The 22,739-nt window shown below is 40.2% G+C and overlaps 1 protein-coding gene across 3 annotated transcripts in view; it reads left to right on the top strand.

Moving 5' to 3' along the window:
* Nep1 (M13 family metallopeptidase neprilysin 1) overlaps positions 1-22,739 on the top strand; it is a 150,480-nt gene that overhangs the window by 114,183 nt on the left and 13,558 nt on the right. For all 3 annotated transcript variants that reach the window (XM_019052753.2, XM_072296341.1, XM_072296342.1), the window contains 4 exons: positions 3,663-3,882; positions 5,488-5,670; positions 6,251-6,413; positions 13,072-13,191. In XM_019052753.2, the coding sequence (XP_018908298.2) occupies positions 3,663-3,882; positions 5,488-5,670; positions 6,251-6,413; positions 13,072-13,191 (686 nt within the window). The remainder of the gene's footprint in view (positions 1-3,662; positions 3,883-5,487; positions 5,671-6,250; positions 6,414-13,071; positions 13,192-22,739) is intronic.

Below are 22,739 nucleotides of genomic sequence, written 5' to 3'. Positions count from 1 at the left end.
GATTTTTAAAAAAAAACCCTAATTTTTCAAAATGGCCGCCGATTAAAGTTCAAAACGGTCAACAATTGGCAACCTCGACTTTTTGCCGATGGATTCGCCTGAAACTCAGCTTATCGTTTTCCTCCTACCCAGATACCCTCGAACACCGAGTTCAAATATACCAACAAATATATAAATATATAAATATTACAATTATAATAATTAATGTATAAATTTTAGTTATAATGGTGCTTATATAACCATTATTAATTTCTTATACGTTTGTTAGGAAAGGGGAAAGTGAATCTTGCTACTAGGGCGTTGTCTAACGTGAAACTTGGATAAAAGCATAGTGGAAGAAACCAAGTGTGTCACTACATTGGAGGATAACGTCAAAAACTCAACTTTTCAAAAGGCGATATCTCGGTTAATATGGAACGTAGAAAGTCGCGGTTTGGACGGATCTTACTATTTTTAGCCAATCTATTAGAATCAAGCATCGACATCCAATTCTGTGACCAGTGCAACTGGTCCATTTCTGGGGGTATTTTGCAGAAGTAGAACGGACTTGAAGCTAGATTTTAGGAAAAGAAAAAAAAAATCCCGTTTTCAGCCATTTTGAACTTAAACAGTTTGAAGAATCCGTTTGAAGAATCCGTTTTTAAAATCTAACTTTAAATTGATTTTTTCCTACCATAACACCCCCAGTCACCAAGTTTTAGGCAAATTCATCGGCCAAAGCTAGGGATTCAATTTGTAGCCACTTTTACTTGAAATTAAATCAAGGTCATTTTAATATAGTTTGAGCGAGCTATTGGCGTCGAATTAGCGCGCAAAGTAAACTTTTCGTTCTATGTATTTGTAAACGTTGTATCACAAGGAGGCTTTTTATATTAAATTAAGTTGAGCTTTGTTGGGGGCAAAAGGGTGCTCCCTTTGAACTAGATTTATCCTCCAAGTTTCCAATCTTTGTCTCAATTGGGTGAAAATTCATAAGGGCTATAAGGGACTTTTGCATCATCATGTATGTATCAGTTAACTTATAATTTCACTCTTGATCAGTATATCAGTTAACTATTTTATATTGGTGACTAGTCGGTGAGTTACTGTTTCACACTTGATGAATAAATCTTTTAAATGTTAAATTGGCGACCAGTAAGGTTATTTGTTTTACAAGTGACCAGTAGATTAGTGAACTAATTCCACTGGTGACCAGTTGAATTTTCTCACATGGGGCAACAGATTGAACTAACGACTAATTAACCATAAGAATTTTACTGATATCAGTTCAGTATGTTGGAGTTTTTTTAGCCAACGTGCGTTAAATTCCGCATAAAGCTGATATCTCACTCCAGAGGAAAAAAGCTCACACATAAGCACAATTTTTCCTCAAAGAAATACGCTGTTTGGTACAGCACTAGTAACAACCATTCAGGAAGGCAACTGCAGACGCGTTTCGGCCTTGTTCGGCCAATCCTCAGTGCAGTGCAGCCTCCTGAATTTTCAACTACCAAGCTCGGAGAGATCGTGAAAACCAGCCCGAGACTTGGGCTAGCGGTTGCTGGCGGTAGGTAAACTTGCACCATCTAGTGAGCGATTATCCAAACAGCTTCGCATGGGTATGCCTCGAAAAGGCGGTCTTACCTACACACGTTTCGGGAAGCGTTTCGGCCAACGTAGCGCACACCTCCAATACATGCGTTCCCCGTTTTTGCTTGTCCTCCTAAGATGGTAATCGAAAGCATTGTGAATCAATATTTTCTTTCCTTTATTTGATTCAAAAGTGTACGTTGTCATTCTTCATTTAATTTAACCTTACTGATAATTTTGATTTATTAATGAAATTGATTTAGAAAATTAACGAAAATAATAATGGAACCGGGAGATATAAAACGTTAAAAAATAACTGACAAATTTTGATGAAATATTTAACCTACTTTTTTTTCCAAAATTTCATCATTCTAAAAAGAACAGATGCAAATTACGTAACCAGGGACACCAAACAGCTGTGGAGGAAAAAATGAAATTTGTATTTTATTTATATATTTTATATACTTTCAGTGGCCAACATAAATATTTTGACATTTTCCAAGTGGGCAAACAAACCGTAGACATTTTAATTACGTAGACATATTTGACTGTAGACAAAATTTTAGTAGGCATTTTCATGTAGACATTTTAACTGTAGACCAAAAAAGGTAGCCCTTTTTTTGGTAGCCCTTTTTCTTGTAGACCCACTGTCCGTAAACCAAGTGCACGCGTTTCAGCGCTAATGCGGAGCTGTTTGGATAATCGCTCACTAGATAGCGCAAGTTTACTTGCCGCCAGCAACTGCTTGCACAAGTCTCGGGCTGGTTTTCACGACCTTTCTGAGCTTGGTAGGTGAAAATTCAGGAGGCTGCACAGGGCTGGATTTACATTTTTAGCGCCATAGGCTAAACTTAGGGTGGCGCCACTAAAAGTAGGCGCTCTCGTGGGGGGAAGTGTCCCCCAGATGCCCCTCCCCTCCAAATCAGAAGGAGGATGTTAGGTGTCAGGAAAATGTTCAAATTCACCTTTAAAAAAACACGATTTTAAACAGTTTTGAGGAAAGTTTACGCACGAGTTTCATCAGTCCATTGTTTTCGTTGCGCCTTTGCTCGAGTAGTAACTAGTAGCCCGTGCCCGAGTGCTTATGACACGCGAAGGAAATAAATTTGTCAACCACAACGTAGAAATTTTATAATAAGTCACGTTTTTGAATAAATTCTCAAAAATTTTGCGCCCCTCAGAATGTTGCGCCCTAGGCTATAGCCTATGTAGCCTATTGGTAAATCCGGCCCTGAGGCTGCACTGCACTGAGGATTGGCCGAACAAGGCTGAAACGCGTCTGCAGTTGCCCTCCTGAATGGTTGTTACTAGTGTTGCATCGAATTGCGTATCTCTTTAAGAAAACATTTTGCTTGTGCGTGAGCTTTTTTCCTCTGTAGTGAGATATTAGCTTTATGCGGAATTTAATACACGTTGGCTAAAAAATTCCAACATACCGTCTTACGACTAGTGCGACCAGCGGAATCAGTTTGGGGGATATCAGTCCTGGTCATTCGCAATTTTTATGGGAGTAAATATTTTTCTTGCTTCCGAAGAATTTTTTTTCCTGAATTGTAATCAGTTATTTAATAACTAAACCGCCGCAAAAAACAATGAAGACTCGCAGGAGAAATCCAGAACCAGTATTCGAAACTGAAAGGCGCCAACGCGCCAAATGCGCTCAAGAAATTGGTTATGACGCCTAATAAATGAAGGCTCTGCGCCAGCGTTGCCTGTAAAAATTGCCCCCTACCCCTAAAAAGGAATCCTAATTTTTCTGTTTGGTGATTTTTTGAAATTTCGACGTACGGCATCGGACTCCAACTTTTCACCAAGTGCGCCATGATACATGAGCGAAAAGTCAGTTTGGCCCCTATAAATCGAGCTTGATGTGCCAATTGGCTCCGAAAACTCCAAGGTGGGTTTCGAGCACTGTTCAGAACTAAGCAAAGCCTTGTGTTGCCCTCTATTTCTCGCTTCTATTATTCGATTCCTCCACGTTCCTTTCGGACTTTTTTAAATACATGTTTGAAAAATCAATTAAAAAGATAATTTTTATGAATATACCTAGCTTGAATCATTGATTTATATATAGTTATTGGAATTTCTTTCAGGGTTCTGCACAATTACGGATTGTGGCGGTTGATCAGCACAGTGGTTGTGCCACACATGGTTGACGAATACCAACAAATAAGAACCGAGTACAAAAGAATTCTGCTGGGCATTCTGAGCGAGAGGAATCGTTGGAGCCAATGCGTCGAGTGGACAAACAAGAAACTGGGCCTTGCCGTGGGTGCTCTGTTTATAAGGGAAAACTTCAATCCAGAGGGCAAGGTTAGTATCTCTTCAACCTCCAAACTTACAAGCTTTACAATGTACCTATTGACTTGCTCTCGGTCAATCTGTATTACTGTGTGAATAACACCAGGTCTACACTATTCTGTGGGGAAGACAAGGCCAAAATGTTCCAAAAATGTCAATCCAGATCCAAAAATTTGAACTCTAACGAGTATCAGTGCAATACTGAGAGGAAGAGTCTACAGCTCAGGCAGATGCATGGGAACAAGAAGCTGCGATCCCGCCGAGAGGTCTATAACGTTTTGTATACTTGAATACCTCATCAGTCTATCACACTCGTCAGTGAGCCCAGCTTAGCATCCTGCAAAATCCTAAACGGCACTTTGTTACTAACAGTTTCTGCCACATTATAGTGATTTTCTTTGTGATAATACGGTTTTTAACACATAATTATTTACGAAGAATCTTATACTTCAACCACTTGCTGAGAATTTGGACTTGTGCAAAGAACATCAGAAGAGAGGCTGCCCAAACAACTTTTATGGGGTACCACCTAGAAGAAGGGGATGGGGTTGCTCCTTGGAAGATGACTACAAGGCGACGACGAAGAGGTCGCATTCATCTTAAAATCTGAGTAGATACTATGATTTAATTTTGAAGCTGAGCATTAGGATTTCTGAACTCCATTTGCAGAGCTTATGTTTGTTGAACAAGTCATTTTAGTTTGGCTCAAGCTAAAATAGTAAGCTTGCAGTTGAAATCTTGCTGCATTTGTTTGAAATCTTGTTGAAAGTGCCCAATCTTTAAAAAAAAATGTAGAAAAATGAACTGGAAGCAAGCCTGCAGCATGCTTGCTGCAAAAAATTTGCGAAAAGCCACCATCAAGGTTGTTGCAAGTTTGCATTGTGCTGAAAGCTTGCCTTTGGAGTGTTGCTGCAAAGTTGGTTTCCAATTTTGCTGCGAATTTGGATTGCAAACTTGCCCAAGTCCCGCAGAAATTGTGATTAAATGAGTTTGCAGCGAACTGCAAAATTACGTGAACTCTTCCGGCAATTCAAGATCAATTTCTCTCCAAGCTTGTGTAATATTTGAGAGAGTGCATTGTAGGAGCGACCTATGTATCAGATTTGTTATTTTCAGGAGTCAATATTTGGCAGTTGCACGATCTTAGCAACAAAAGCTACCCATTTCCCCCTTTTCCAGCTGTTTCCTTGTCTTTTTTATTGTTGAAAAGCTCCATGTAGCACGTTCTGAGGTATTTAGATTTATTTGGCAACATACATATCTTTCTTTGGGAGTGCGTTTCGTTTCATATCTTCTTTGCAGGATGTTTAAAAATTTACTTTCCTCCCGGATGCTTCAGATCTTCATGTAGAGTTTTCCCGGTTGAAGTTTGACCTAGACTCACAGTTCCGCACTGACGGTGATTTCAATACCTAAGTGAGGTAATGTGACTTTTGTAGTTTGGTTGTTCAATGCAATGCGTTCAAAGTGTGAGCCTTAAATGTGTTCGTCAAATTTGGAGCTGCAAGTGGAGTTGGCAAGTGAGGAGAAAGGGAGCGCCACCTTTACGATAAATATTTTTTAACTCTATGACATTTATACGTATTATTGCATACATTAGCGTTTTCCTTTTAACAGGAGACTGCAGAAGAAATGATCAAGACATTACGAGAAGCTTTTAATGAGCTTCTGGCGGAGAATCATTGGATGGATGATGAGACACGAACTGTTGCCAAAGAAAAGGCAGACAATATCAATGAAAGGATTGCTTATCCACAAATATTAACTCAGCCTGAGGAGCTAAATAAAGAATACCAAAATGTAAGTGCTAAAAGCTACAACTTCCACTCGTTCTCTTTCTATAACCAAATTCCTTGAAATGTAATTAAGACCTCTGAGAGCACAAACACAGATTAAATCCACATGCAATTTCAGGGGATCTGATTTTAGCAGGCCAATAATTGGAAAAATTGAAAGAATAGTGTTTCTTCAGATTGAAAGCATGAAATTTTCAGGGTTTCATCTTTCTTTTAGGACATTCTGTTAGCCTCAGACTCCAGAAATTCGTATTTCATGGAGGGAGGGGGCTACTTTTGAATTAATTGTAACATCAGTACTGCTAATGTCAGAGTAGGTTATTCTAAGACAAAAGAATGATGCATACTATATTTTAAGTAGGTAAAATTGGTCCGCATGCATTTCTCTGCAGGATCAAAAACTTAAGGTGTGAGACAGGAAAAACCATCGGCGAACCGAGAGCCTCTGCAGTGAGAAGGCTTGGACTGTAGATGAGTCTGCTTTATTTTGATAAACGGATGGAGATCCATTTTACCGATACCTTTTGCCTCAAGATAGTAAAAGTGTAAAGTAATGGCAGGAAGTATTCAATTAATTTTTTCAGTTGAACGTGACGGAGGACAATTTTTTGCTGAACATTTTTAACGTGCTCCGTTTCGATGCCCATCAGAATCAGCAACGCCTCCGGCGACCGGTGAATAAGGACAAGTGGACAACCGAGCCAGCCGTCGTCAATGCATTTTACAATCCCAACACCAACAACATTGGTAAAATCTCCATTAGTCATTTTTCAACCTATTGCTTTTTACGCTCAATTAAGACAAACATTTATGTGGGTGGTGCAGGACTGCTTAATGGTGATGTTGGTCTCTCAATGTTGATAAAGTTGAACCGATGAATAGCAGTAGGGTGACTAATAGATAAGGAAATGCCAAAACGTCAGGAATAAAAAAGAAGACCAAGTCCCAGTTAAAGGAGGCAATATATAAGTATATTGAGTGTTAAGAACAAGGCTAGCCTAAGTTGTCACACCTTGCAGGGGCAAAAATTCTACATTCTATCTTACACGCTACCAACTATAGCAGAAAATTGTAAATATTGAAACTACAGATGTAACATTGACGGAACATAGAATGGTCATTTGGACTTAAACTTGTCAACAATTCAAATAAACACCGCACAATATATGTTCTTATAAAAAACCTGCAAAAATGTGGCCCAAACTGTAAATAACATTGTAGACCCAGCACTATTTTATCATCCTGTTAAAATTTTAAGGACCAGTGTGAACCCAGCTGTATTCAGAAGTTAAATTGTTTCTCTTCAAAAACTAATATAATAGAGGACTTTGTTAAAATACTGCAATTATGAAATGTCGTTTCGCACTTTCGCCATAGATATTGTACATACATATATTTAGTTACAAATTTTATATACAGGGTGTTCCAAAAGTCCCTCTAACCCCCTCTAACTTTTAAAATGTTCGAGATAAAAAATGAAACTGTGGGAATGTTTCTATCTCAAAAGGGACCATCTTCTAGGGGGTCATGATTTTTGTTTCTTCCTGGAGGGGAGGGGGGCTACCTTTTTTTCAAATGGTAGCCCCTACGTTGTGATCCTTCATTAGAAATAACATCAAAAACTAAGAATTTTGGTGTAAACTGCAAATCAATATCTTAATTTGCAAGCAGCCAAGGTCATTTGCATAAACAATTCTCCAAAACATGGCGAAAAACTCGGTTTAATGCGACTCGCTGACGCTGAAATTGGTGGTGTAAACACCCCCCCCCCCCTTTCACCATAAGGAAAAATTGTTCAGTTTTTGAGTTCGGATGGTCTCTAGCCTATTCAGAGGAAACAATAGACTCAAAAAACCATTACAGAATCTTATAGGCGACCAACAAACCCGGGTGTCAAAACTACCAATGATACGTCGAATTGGCAACTTTGACCCCTAAAATGGGGGGTAAAACTTCGAGATAGGAAGAAACGCCCACTGACACTTTTGATCAGTAGGTTAAGACCTTCCACATATCAAAAAACCAGCCGATTCAACCGGGCCCACTTTTCCCTTAAAGCCCTGGATAGACGATCAAATTCCGAACCAATTCCGATCGAAGTAGACATACATCAGCGTGCTATGGTGACTGATTGTCACCATCTACCATCAAATTTTGACGGGCCGCACTTATTTGTTCAAAGTAAGATCAGAATGGAGTGCCACCATTCATCATTTCCTGCCACAGGAAACATTTCTGCCAAGTTTTCATTTTAAAATGAAACAAATTAATGAGTTTAAGACTGACGACTCCCGACACTTTGATGCTACTTTGATCAGAATTGGCTCGGGAATTTGATCGTCTATCCAGGGCTTAAGACCGGTCCGTCGTCCTTTGCCCAATTTTTAAGAAATCATCACTTCAATTAAAATTGGCGTAGAAAAAGTGATATAACAGGCGGATGTGATTAAATATGACTGTTGTGTGTGAAAAAACGGCCAAAAATGCTTCAAGGCATTTTCGAACCTTGAACACTTGGGGTGATACAGTAGCTTCCGAGACGCCCAAAACCGGTCGCCGTTTTGATTAGAAGCGCCGGGTTGCGACGTTGCCATTTTTTAAAGTGGAAACCTTTAAAAATTCATATCTCCGCTGCATCTCAACCGATTTCAATGAACTTTTTTTTTTTAAATGCTCCTCTTAAATAGAGCTTTCTAGTGGTGTATAGTTTTCTGGGGTTCACTTGGCTGTAAGCGGCACTTACGCGGTTTTAGCAGTTTTTGATAGACACAAAAATTTTGTTTTTATTTTATCACGATCGTGGAATCGACGGAATCTGAACAAAAACCAGTCTTAAGGAGAGTTCAGGTTCTCACCTTTCTAACGAGCACAAGATCATTCCGGGGAAACGTTTAGTTTCCGAGATATGACCGCTCAAAGTTGGTCACATGCGCTTTTGCGGAATGTGAATGCGTGTTATCACTGAGTCATTCGCGAACTAGGGGTCCCTTACGTTCAATTTACGTTGAAATAACTACGCAGAGCAGTAAGGTGTACAACACGAGCCGTTTTTTCACCTTCGCCTGCCGATGTGCGACGTTGCCATTTTTTGAAGTGAAAACTCTTCAAAATGCACAACTATTTTTTGTACGAAAAATCTCTGCAAAGAACCATATAAACGACCTAAGTGCCTCCCTAAGGTAAATGAAATCCAGAAACCTGAATGCCATTAGATAGCTCTATTTAAGAGGAACATTTTAAATAAAAGTTCATTAAAATCGGTTGAAATCCAGCGGGGTTGTGCATTTTGAAGAGTTTTCACTTCAAAAAATGGCAACGTCGCACATCGGCAGCCGAAGGTGAAAAAACGGCTCGTGTTGTACACCTTACTGCTCTGCGTAGTTATTTCAACGTAAATTGAACGTAAGGGACCCCTAGTTCGCGAATGACTCAGTGATAACACGCATTCACATTCCGCAAAAGCGCATGTGACCAACTTTGAGCGGTCATATCTCGGAAACTAAACGTTTCCCCGGAATGATCTTGTGCTCGTTAGAAAGGTGAGAACCTGAACTCTCCTTAAGACTGGTTTTTGTTCAGATTCCGTCGATTCCACGATCGTGATAAAATAAAAACAAAATTTTTGTGTCTATCAAAAACTGCTAAAACCGCGTAAGTGCCGCTTACAGCCAAGTGAACCCCAGAAAACTATACACCACTAGAAAGCTCTATTTAAGAGGAGCATTTAAAAAAAAAAAGTTCATTGAAATCGGTTGAGATGCAGCGGAGATATGAATTTTTAAAGGTTTCCACTTTAAAAAATGGCAACGTCGCAACCCGGCGCTTCTAATCAAAACGGCGACCGGTTTTGGGCGTCTCGGAAGCTACTGTATCACCCCAAGTGTTCAAGGTTCGAAAATGCCTTGAAGCATTTTTGGCCGTTTTTTCACACACCTCTTTGGGGACTTGAGGACGCACTGTTGAACAAATTTTGAACTTACAGAGATAATGTTGGGACAAAATTAAAGAAAATTGGCTCATTTCGCAGGAAAAAATCGTATGACTTTTGAACTGACATATTTGGGGGTAAGAAAATCCCCGTAAAATCAGTTTAAAGTGATGCCTGTGATGTTTTCTTAAAAGTGCTTACAACTTCGTAAATTTTCCCATTTTATTTTTTTCCTACAATAATTTGAACTGGAGTTGTGATTTCTTGAAAGAAGGTCAAATGTGACCCTTGATCTACCATGACTTGGTTAATAGAATCGAGGTATGCGAAAACGTCCGATGTCCATTTTTTTGGATTTTGAGTTTTTTGGCTTAACGTCATCTTCGAGGGTAGGCGCATCTATGTGTAGACGGATTTGACCTGTTTTTTGTTTTTTCGCCCCCATTTAGGGGGTCGAACCTCAAAAGTATGCGAAAACGTCCGATGTCCATTTACGAGGGTCATCCAATGAGGTTCCGTACCTCTTATCTTCCAAACGGAAAGAGATAAATCAAATCGGTAAAGAAGTTCTTATAAGGCATACTCTAAGCTTTAAAAGTAGCTCAAGTTTTTGAAAATTGGTCGAGGGGTTCGCGTGGAAACTTAATTTTACTGCGACAACTTCCTGTCGCCGCGCGCCCACCTTCGGAGTCTGGATGCGCGGAGAGTCGATTATTTCCGACTTGGGTTTTCGCCGCTAAGCATCATATCAAAAAGAAATTTGAAGGTTTTTATTGAGTAGACCTTACCTTACTTTTTGACGAAGTCCCTGCCTCTGTTTTGACATTTCTGGTATCAATATTGCAGCTTCTTGATGCCTTCCGCGTAGAGGCTGGCTCTTGTCTTGGCACCGGAATCCGTCTCTGTACTTCCGAATCATTCGGATTCCGCTTTCCACCGAGGAAGTTTTTCAGCTCAGTGAACAGACGAAAGTCACATGAGGCTGAATCGTAAGAGTACGGAAGATGGAGGGAAATTTTCTTATGCAAAGCAACTGATTCGGAAGTGTAGAGGGCTTGTCAATGACTGGTTTCGGTGCCAAGACAAGAGCCAGCTTCTACGCGGAAGGCATCAAGAAGCTGCAATATTGATACCAGAAATGTCAAAACAGAGGCAGGGACTTCGTCAAAAAGTAAGGTAAGGTCTACTCAATAAAAACCTTCAAATTTCTTTTTGATATGATGCTTAGCGGCGAAAACCCAAGTCGGAAATAATCGACTCTCCGCGCATCCAGACTCCGAAGGTGGGCGCGCGGCGACAGGAAGTTGTCGCAGTAAAATTAAGTTTCCTCGCGAACCCCTCGACCAATTTTCAAAAACTTGAGCTACTTTTAAAGCTTAGAGTATGCCTTATAAGAACTTTTCTACCGATTTGATTTATCTCTATTTTTATTAAACTGACTACATTACGACTTTCTTTGAATATTTTCTTCGAGCCGATGACTTTAAATTCTGCGAAAACGGTACATGATAGCCCATGATTTTTGTTTAACAACCTGTATAAGTAATCGAAACTTTCCCAATCTTTTTTCAATTTTTAACTTGTTTAAGACGCATTTCAAAACCATTTTACTGACGGTAAATTTTTTATAGATGGAAAGTCATGATTAATGCTAAAGTTTCCGTCCGGTAAATGTATTACTCCAGTATTTGTCTTGTTCTTTCTCCTTAGCATGAGTTTTCCTGTTAAAAAGTTCACACTTTATTTTGTTTAACATCGATTCACCCTACTTTATATAATTACACTTGATTTTATGCATTCTAGGCAATCCTAGAGTAGAGCAAAAGAGTGGAGTGGTTGCGCGGACTGCACCGCCCCGGAAAATCCATTTTGAGACGGTAACTTTTGCAACGCTGGGGTGCCGTCTCGTTACGCTCTAAGGACAAGCTTGATACACGAATTTGTAGCATTTTGAATCTACTTTCATTTGAAAGGATCTACTTACTTTAAAGAATAGCTGAACAACAGTTACAAGCAAAAAACCATTAAAAAACGAAATTTTGAAAATTTTGGGCTATCTATGAGAACCCTGTAGTGACCGCAATTTTCATCAGAAAAATTTCAAACCGGGTTAAATAAGACCGAATTTTTATCTGCTTTCATGTGAGATCCACAAACTCTGTCTTAAAATCAACGGCTTTGGCGATAATAGCCGTAAAACGAGAGAATAACCTATTTTTGACCTTTTTTATCGGGGGGGGGGGGGGGGGCTTGGAGGGGTTCCCATGATTGTTCGAGGGGGCAATTTTGGATTCTCGTTAAGGTCCCCCTATAGATGAGAAATTAAATGAGAAAAAAAGTTCTGCTCCCAAAACATGCGATGGTAGCCGAAAAACGAGAGAAAATAACCGATTTTTGACAATTGTTTCGATTATGGAGGGGTTTTCGGGGGGGTCCCCATGATTGGTCGAGGGGGCAAATTTGGATTCTCGTTAAGAACTCCCTATAGATGAGAAATTATATGAGAAAAAAATTTCTGCTCTCAAAACGTGCGCTAGTAGCAGAACAACGAGAGAAAATAACCAATTTCTGACTGTTTTTTTGATGTTGGGGGTTTTCGGGGGGGTTCCCATGATTTTTCGAGGGGGCAAATTTGGATTCTCGTTCAGGACCCTCTGAAGATGAATAATTTCACCCTACTTTATATAATTCTAATCGATTTCATGCATTCTAGGCAATCCTGAACACATATCTTGAGGGGCAATCTCAAAGTATGCGAAAACGTCCGATGTCCATTATTTTTCTTCTTCCGCCGTCACGTAACTTTCACTGAAGCCTCGAAGAAAAGAGAAATATTTTTTTTTGTGTTACTGGAGGTCTGACATTATGTTTTACTCTAGTTTAAAGGTTTTTGGAGGGGTCAAAAATAATGGTTTTTGGGCAGATTTTTGCAAAGTATGCGAAAACGTCCGATGTCCAAAGCCCTTTTTTTACAATTACTCAGCACTGAATGGGAGTTGGAATGGGACACAGTTGTGTGCCTTTTCTACAACCCTTTACTAAGAAACACATGCCTTGATTTTCTTCAAAACGCCGATTCTAAAGGCCTCCACAGTTTTTTGCGGTTTACCAAGAGTTGATTTTTTGGACATCGGACGTTTTCGCATACTTCGATTCAATTAAGATATTGATCTGCAGTTGGTGCCACAATCATTAGTTTTTCGTGTTCTTTCTAATGCGGTATCACAAGATAGGGGTTACCATTTGGACCCCCCCCCCCTCCCCCCCCCGAGGCAGGAGCAAAAATTTTCCTTCCTAGAGGATGGTCCCCTTTGAGATAGAAACATTCCCAAAGTATCATTTTTTTTATCTCGAACGGTCTAAAGTTCGGGGGGGGGGGGGGGGCTAGTTTTTGAACAACCTGAATACTAAGAAGACGCAAATAAAATAGGAGTATGCATCTGAATATGTTCATTTTTTGTTTCTTTTTGATTGCAGTATTACCAGCGGGGATTTTACAGCCGATGTTCTACAACCAACACTCGCCAAAGTCCCTGAACTATGGTGGAATAGGGGTTGTCATTGGCCACGAGATCACACATGGATTTGATGACAAAGGTTAATTACTTTTTATCCGAATTGTTCACCTCAATCCTCATTAAGTTTGAAACTTAAGTCCTGGTCCTCTGAAGAAGAAGTAGATACCTCTTCCATTTTGTGAATTATGCCTCAGTGAATCCTCCGACATAAGTAATACTGTACAGAAGGGTGAAAACAAGAATTTGGGCCAAGTAGTGTTATGATCTATCGTCTCATGTAATCAGAGGCCTCGGTTTTTATGGAGACTTAGAATGCAAGAAAGTGGAATAGGTGGAAAGTGGAGTGGAATGCAAGTTCAATGCCTGTAAAGAGACAGGACATAGTCTTGAGGGATTTAGCATCAAAATGTCTCGGCGGCAAAGTACCTTTTTTTGGAAGGCTGTAAACATTTTTTTGTTGTAGACAAAAAAATCTAAGTGCACCCTGATGTTTAGTATACCATTGGCTATCAGAAAACAATTACTTTGATTGAATTCTGCGAGTTGGTTTTGTCAAAATTGCAAATTTGTAAAAAATGAGAGAGTGTCCACTTAACCCCATGGGTGGCCCATGGGGTGGGTTAACGGAACACAAGGGGTGAGTTATATGGACACATGCAATCTGTATAAATAAAATCGTTGGAGTTTCACTGTAAGGCCTTGTCTCGACAGCGCAACTGTTGTGGGAATTTGGTGCAACTGTTGCGCGTTTGTTGCGCCAACCGAAGTTCACTGTCTCGTCGCACACGCATGTGTTCCTGGAACTTTTAGGCGGAAACATGTGAACAACATTAATTTGTCTAGGTTAAACGATGTCAACGGAGGTGACTGAACTGATATTTATCAACGAGAAGCGAATATTTTGCATTATTTCGACCGGGTATAACAAAAAACAATAACATAACACAGATATGGATGAAAAGAAAATATATCCAATGAAATTTTATTTTCCCGCTGTAGTAATATGGTGCTAACTAAAATATAAAATTGATACTGAAATTTAGACAAATATTTCTAAATAATAATCGCTCAGAAATAGAACTCCCGTAATAAACTCCCGCTCCCCCTAACAAGCATTTATCAATTCTGAACATGAAGATAAACAACTGTTCGAGGCTCCAGGTTTCTGACCTCGACACTTATAAGTGAAACATTTCTGCAACACCTTCCTTCAACAGTTGCACAAAATAGCCTCAACATTTGCGCCCTCGAGACAAGATCTCACGCTTATTTCTGGAGTTCCACCAGACCAATTTCAACAATGCTTAGTTCCGGTAGAAGCTATCGACGCCCTGATGTCCGGAAACTGTCAAACGTCTACATGTTTTAGCCTCTCTGCCTGATACGCTTTGAAAGTCAAATCTACCCTTCTCCACCCTTAAATTCCTGAAAGTTGCCATGAGTTTCCGCCTAATTTGAGCGATCTACCGGGGCGATTTTCTCGATTTTTGGGTCAACTGGAAGCTTCTAATGTCCAGATACTGGCCAAAATACGAAACTTTCCAATATTTCAGTCAAATCTGTATAAACCGCTGAAATATAAAAATCCACCCCCCTTCGTGCTACAGATTTGATCCGTTGAGACACTACACCCAAGACCCAAGGTTAAACTTGGACCCTTGTATAAGAAGACCGCAGTCTGTGTGGTTGTCATAAACCTGTCAAAGCGGCACGATGACATGAGTTGTCCCGTCCTTTTGTCTATAGTGAGAGTGCAACAGGAACCAGCAATCCTCAAGACCGAGGCTCAGCACGCTATGTGATCGATACCCCATTGTCTTATGCCTACCTAAATCTTACCCTCAAAATTTAAAAGCAGCAAGAATGCAGGTTTTTTTTCCATTCAAAAATCGTTGTTACAGTCTACAATTTTTTATTTATGGTTCAATTTTGAGCAGAATGGTGTTCAAGCAAATGAAAATAGATTATTTTACGGTACAATAAGATCCCTATACCACCACTGCTGCATTTCCAACTTGCTGAACGCTGTTTCTGTCACACATCAACATATCACAAAGAAATTTAGCTTATTGTAATCTACTTTTTTAGCAGAGTGTAAATTTACTAAGAAAATTAAAATCGATCCTAATCGGAGAAAGTTCATCAATTTTTTTGGAGCTTTAGTAGGCCGAGCAGGAAGAGAGAAAAGGGTGACGAATCTCAGAGATCCATTTTTGCTGCCTGTCTCCAGGCCCATGCGTAGGCCCCTTGAATGCTTTGACAAGACTTTGTCGGCCTCCGCAGACAAAATGTCATTTATTGCACGGTAACAAGTCAAAACATGATATTCTGACCAGGGAGTGGCATCATGAATCAGTGAAATTCTGAATAGCTTCGAAATGGCGGAAACTCGTTATTACGGACGTTTACTGATGGATTCGCATGAAACTCGGGGTTCTGATGATTTTTGACTCGAAAAGAATGACTCTTTTGAATTACATTTTTGAAACGCTGAATACTTTCAAAATGAGGACCGAGTTGCATGCGAATCTATCAGTAAACGTCCACAATAACGAGTTTCCGCCATTTTCACGCCGCCATTTTGAAGTTATTCAGAATTTTAAAAATCCAATGTAAGATTCGTTCTCCTTGTGCCGAAATACCCCCGGATACCAAGTTTCATGCAAATCCACCGATAAGCAGCCTAAATATTCTCTCACCACTCTGGGTCGCCATTTTTATCGCCACCATTTTGAAAAAGACAGAATTTTCCGGAAATCTTATGCCAGAATCGGTTTTCTCATCCCAAAAAACCTTTGGATACCAAGTTTCATCCCAATCCGTCAACATAAACGGAGATATCAAATTTCCGCTATTTTGAACTTTGCCCGGCCGCCATTTTTTCAAAAATCAAGATTTTGACTTGCGGTTTGTGCCAAAATTTTATTTTTTATCTTCTCTCGATTGATGTGTCACCAAGGGGGCCGGGGGGGTTGCCACTTGAAAAAAAAGTGGGGGCTCTTAGCCCCTCCCTGTAGGATGGCTCGAAAATTTTGGGGAGCCCAAAAGTACCTAACATTGATCTATGAACATCCTCTAAGTTTCGTTTCAAAATATTAATTATGCAAAGTTTTAGAAGGGGTGGAGGGGACTTTTGAGACACCCTGTGCATGTATACAATGTTCGCTCGAAAAGCAAGGAAGCTACTGCACAAGTTATATTCGCTCCGGAATCGTTCATTGCAGCGTTTTTCATAATGCTATGTATCTTTCTTCTTTGAGCAAGCCTATCACATGTATAAACCCATATCTGTCACAACCCTATCCTGAAGACTTTGTTTCATGCATAAAAAAATGTTTTCAGTAAAAGTAGAGGATGTCATATTTTTTTCAAATCGCTGTTACTCCTTCAATTTTCTACTTACAGTAATCATAAAATGCGTGTTTTTTACAAGAAGAGTTGCTCTTCCTGAATATCTTTATAAGAATGCCCTCAGTTGTACGGGCGGCAAAGTGCAAACCTTCGAAAACTTCAAACGCGATTTTCTCACCATGTGAAAACTCGACATCCGCTATTGTTACATATAAGTACTCATTTGCTTCATAAGAAATTCCTTGACCAAACCTTCCTTAACTGAAGCATCTCAAAAAGCGACACTTAAGTATAAAACTTTAAATATGATTTTCTCAAAACTGAAGAATCAGACATCGCTCTTTTGTTACATACCCACAAGAGTAGGGAGAAAATGGGGATTTGAGCGCAAAAGTTTTTAGCCAAATTGTGCAGAAAAATACGAATTAAATTACAGTGTTGTATGGGGATTATTGTTCAATATGGCAACGCTGTAAAATGAAAGTATTGCATGTTGCCCCTTCAATATGCGGGTTATGCAATAGTGTAATGTTGCCCCTTCATTTTGCGGGTTATGCAATGGTGTATTTTTCAAGATGGCGCAGCAGCGTTGCCGAACGGGGAACGTAAATAAATGATTTATTCAGTGGTGAAATTTTGCAACATGAAATTTTACAGTGTTGCCAGATGGGGCGAGAAATTAGTTGATTTTTTTCGTACACTGTTGCCAGATTGTGCAAAAAATTCGGATTTTTGGACTTGTAAAATTTTTTGGTTTCGGAAGACCGTATCTTGCAGTATGGGCCTGGTATCTGATACTGTAGATTAGAGTCTGATTCGGTAAAATTGAAAATTTTTCGGAAAATCAGCATCCTCCGATCCGTTGCGGACCGATGCGATTTTTTCCATTATCGAAGATCGGAAAACTGTAATGACCAAATTTCAATACGACTTTTCGTTTTCGAGATTTCGGACTTGTAAAAATTTTCGGCTTCGGAAGACCGTATCTTGTAGTATGGGTCTGGTATCGGATACTGGAGAATAGGGTCTGATTCGGGAATTTCAAATTTTTTACTAGTGTGCGCTTGGAGATGCGTATGGGAACCTTGTGTGTTTTGCGATGAGCGACTGGGAATGGATATTACAATGTTCAGTTAGATGAATCAAAAATTTTTATTATTTTTTTATTGGATATTTACAGTTACAGTTTAAAAACAGTTCGCGTTTAGAAAACGCACTAAAATGTGAGGATTGTCAACCACAAACATTGATTCCTTCTCCTTCTCCGAACTTTAAATCTACACTTATGTCATCGACTTTCCGATTGTTATTTTTCCGGGCCATCCTGATGAAACGGAACTTGCAGTCGGATGAAAGGTACTTGGAGTACAGGTACGGTGCGGAGCAAATGAGCGCCAGTAAACTCAAGATGAATAGAAGAACATCCGTCAAGGTAGAGGGTGCGCATTTGATTTCCGGACAGACAGGGCACATTGTGATGTTTGCTTCGGATGAGTTTTCCACCAGTGAGGATTTCACTCCAACAACAGCAATGATGATGGTGATGAGAATTATTTTATCAATCATGATTTTTTCCTTGCGAAACTGAGAAGAGAATGCATACTATTTATACGAAATCCAACTGCTAGACCCGCTCTCCTCTCTCTCTTGTGTATAATGCTACGCGAATTGCACTCAAAAGTCTGCCTATCTTCCAGTCCCGTTCGTCTACTTTCTTGTACCCCTGCTTTAAGAAGTATATTATTTCATGCTCGTGTGCGACACGTTCTAGGAGAAGGCAAAATCTTTCCGTTATCTTAACTAACCCGTAACACCCGACGGGATCGGAAGTGTCTATTGAGCTGAGTTTAAGATGGTGGAACAACTTGTCAGGAAAAAGGAGTCGGGCAAACTTGTTCAAAAGCTCTGCTCGTATTCCTGTAAATTTGAAAGTGAGAGCCTCATTTACCATATCCAAGGTGTTCATCGCTCTGATCGATTGTGATTTGAGGGTTGGAGCGTCCATACTTGACGAGTTCTTGTTTTGAAATGATCGATCACACTTCCTCGACACTATTTATACGCTCCCCCGACTCGCATTGATAATTTTCCCACTTGTATGAAAGCGTAGTTTTATATTGCGACTACAAATTATGACTACACAGTTAGGACTCAACAGTGACAGGTTATGAGTGCACTTAAGACGATGAAGGGAAAAGTAATCTCAAGTACACTTGAGAAAATTTAGCACTCAGACAGACTCGATTAGGTCGATTACGTTAGCACTGGACACTGGGGACGCTGGCGGCGAAACTATTATCCACGAAGGCGAAGACATAATGATTCCCCTACCTACTGCGCTTGACTTTTTATAAGAGTATTATCGCACTCTGGCTGATGCAACATTCTCACCTCTTGCAAGTGAAAGTTGCATCAGCCAGAGTGGTTCGAGTAGCTGATGCAAGAGGCGAGAAAGTTGCATCAGCCAGAGTGGTTCGAGTAGCTGATGCAAGAGCCGAGTTTGGTGATTAACAAATACTTCTATATTTACTCCGTGGTAAATTATAACTCTACATAAAAGTGTAATTTATGTTACGACTTATGACGACATAGTTTGTCCGAGTGAAACCGAGTTTGGTGATTAACAAATACTACTATATTTACTCCGCGGTAAATTATAACTCTACATAAAAGTGTAATTTATGTTACGACTTATGACTACACAGTTTGCCCGAGTGAAACCGAGTTTGGTGATTAACAAATACTACTATATTTACTTTGAGGTAAATCATGAGTCTACAGTTTCTTTCCGCTCGGTGAGGAAACTATATATATTTACCTCCGCGTAGAAAACTCGTCAGTCTCACTTTTGATGATATTGGAAATCCTCGAGCTTATAATAGTATTCACATGTTCACTCTGAAATCGTTTCAGAGAACAGAATCTTACAAACGAGAAAATAGTGTTGATTTTCTGTTCTGACGAAATCAGAAATTCTCGAGCTTATAATAGTATAAAACTTTGAGCTTAAAATAGTATTCACTTGTTCACTCTGAAATCTTTTCAGTTAACAGAATCTTACAACTTAAAGAAAGTGTAAGTTTTCTTTTCTGACCGACTCGGAAGACTTTGAGCTTAAAATAGTATCTTTATCATGGCTGCTCAAGAACAGAATGTTGAAACTTTCATCCAATGTGATATTTGTGATGAATTTTATAAACAAGGTGAAAAGCACGAACACTGCGCGGAACAAATTAAGAAGGAGGAGGGTATCAACGATGATACGTATATTAAACAGGAGCACAACGCGCTCATCCATTGTGATCTTTGTGATGAGTTTTATGCGGAGGGAGAGAATCATGAGCAATCTCCCGAACATATTGAAAAGATGTCCACCTCGTCACCTGCCGATGACAACAACGATCAAGAATATTGTGACACGTAAAAAATATCATACCATAAAAGAGAAAAACATGAAGAATCTGCAAGTCACATTTTTGAAATTTGTTTGAGATGAAAGTACCGATTGTTCAAGTCGAGACTGCTTGTCAAAGCACGTTGAAAACATTTTTCATCACAAACCTCCAGCCAGAGATTCTCATCATCGATGACTACCTACTGACAGCGAAAGACCTCGTGATTGGAAAAATTAAAGAAGAACTCACCGGCGAGGCATTGAAGGTTAATATACTAGTTTACGTCGAGTACGAGAAAGCCGACGATAAAGACAAGGAAGGAATGCAGTTGAAAAAGTTTAAGACTAAAAACGAAGCTATTTTCGCGTCAACGGATCTAGACGAGTATTATGAAAAGTTCAGGGCCAAGATCAAGAAAGAGTCATTCGATTTTCACATGAACGGATCCGGGTGGGTGCTGAAGAAGATACAAGGTATGGAGCTACGTGTCAACCGCTATTACGCGTTACATCGAGGAGGAACGTACGTTGAGCTTCCGTTTCGCACAAACAATGTTGTCAATGTAAATAACGGTGAATCAGACGATTGTTTCCGGTACGCAATGTTGGGAAAGTTCCTCCCAAGGGATGCGAAGGATAAACAACGTCCGGTAAAATATTTGGATCTGTTCGATCGTTACGATTTCTCGGACGTTCGATTACCCACGAGCATAGATGATATTATCAAATTCGAGAAAAGGAACAACGTATCGGTTTCGGTATTTGGGCTCCGTGAGAGTTTGGTGTCCAACAAGAAAAATTATACAGTTTACCCAATTAAAGTTGCCGACCCGGAAAGAGAGGACCACACCGACCTACTATGTCTCTCAACCCCCGTACCTTTAAGTTACCATTATTTCTGGATCAGTAACTTTGAACAACTTGTACGTAATCAGTTGACAAAACATAAAACTCGTATCTACATCTGTAAGAAGTGCTTTACACACAAGAACTCGATGGAGGAATTGAATCAACATAAACTTCTTCGCTCTTTGGTAAGCAAAGACGCATTCCTAGCTTCATTTCCCGACGAGCGATACCTCAAGTTCAAAAATCACCACAAGGAAATAAAACATAATTATGTAATTTATGCAGACTTTGAAGCCTACTTGGAACAAATTCATGGTGACTCGGAGCATCCAGCTTCTGCGTATAAGCGGCCTATCTCAAATTCTTACGCTTACCTCCTGGTCACGGAGGATCCTGAATTTAAAATGACGGAACCGAAACTGTACCGTGGCGAAGAGGCACATATCAAATTTCTGGACGATATAATCACTCTGGTAGAAAAAATCAGTGAGAGTTACAACGACAAAGAGGGAAAAATAATCATGACACATGAAGACCGGGCCCATTTGAAGCGGAAAATAGTGTGGACATTGGAGGTGGATTTCTCACAACCAGGTATCGTAAAGGTAAGGGATCATGACCATCAAAGAGAGCGGGAGGGAAAACAGGGTCCAATTATCGAAAGGCGCTATGTTCAAATTGCAATCTTATTTTCCGACATGAGAAGTGTGTTAGAGTCGTCCTGCACAATGGTAGTAGGCTTGATTTCCACGAGGTAGTGCTGGCTCTGAACAAGTATCCTCATCGCGTCGACATAATACCACACACGTAGGAAAATTACATCAGCATGACGGTCCATCTGGGTAACAGGTTTTCGATCAAGTTCATCGACTCGTTCCGTTTCCTCCCCGCGTCGTTGGATAAACTGGTTCAGACGATCCCGCGCGAATCTTTCGTTCGCACGAGGAAGCTCACTCGCACAGACAATGAGTTCGATATGGTTTGTCGGAAAGCTCCGTTCCCGTACGATTACGTTGACAATCCGGCCAAGCTGAACGAGCCGCGTCCACCACCGCGAGAGGCTTTCTTCAACACCCTGACTCAAACGGACATCTCCGAAGAGGAATACCAAAGGTTTCTCCAAGTTTGGCAAACTTTCAATTTCCGTAATCTCGGCGAGTATTCAGATTTCTACTTGCGACTCGATGTGTGCCTCCTCAGGGATGTGTTCGAGGAGTTCCGACTCTTTGGGATGAAAAACTATGGTTTGGACTGTGCCAACTACTTAACGTTACCCGGTTTCGCTTTCGACGCCTTCTTAAAAGTAACTAATGTGAAAATTCAACTCTTTAATGATATGGATATGGTATTCATGATTATGACCTCGATCCGAGGTGGGATAACACAGGTAGTGAAACGGCACGCTCTCGCAAACAATCCTTTGATACCGGATCAGTTTGATCCTAAAAAACCAGTGAACTATGTACAATACTTGGATGTGACGGCACTTTACGCACACACCATGAGAAAGCATCTACCCTACGATAACTACACTTGGGTCCCGGAAGGAGGAGAGTTGCTAACTCTGGCGAAAACTATAATCAACCATCCCGACGACGCTCCTTTCGGGTACATACTCGATGTAGATATTGAATATCCAGAACACCTCCACGACCTGCACAAGGACCTTCCGTTCTTGTGCAAGAACGAAATACCACCATCGGGAGCGGGAAAATATACGAAATTATTGACGACTCTAGCTAATAAAAACAACTATGTTATCCACTATGTAATGTTGAAAGAAGCGCTCGGTCAAGGATTAAAACTCCTGAGCGTCAACCGGGCCATCAAATTCCGTCAGGCTCCTTTCTTGGCACCCTTCATCGAGCTGAACGCACGATTGAGACGGGACGCTACGAATCCGTTCCACCAAACGCTCCTGAAACTGTGCAGCAACGCTTGCTACGGAAAATTTATCGAGAACCCGTTGAAGCGAAAGAATATTAAATTGGGTACAAACAGCAGACAGATATTGAAAGCCATCTCACGGGTCG

Source organism: Bemisia tabaci, chromosome 2 (assembly GCF_918797505.1).
Source record: "Bemisia tabaci chromosome 2, PGI_BMITA_v3".
In the NCBI taxonomy this organism is placed as follows: Eukaryota; Metazoa; Arthropoda; class Insecta; order Hemiptera; family Aleyrodidae; genus Bemisia; species Bemisia tabaci.
The sequence above is the reverse complement of the archived record's forward strand: the minus strand, read 5'-3'. Positions and strand labels throughout refer to the sequence as shown.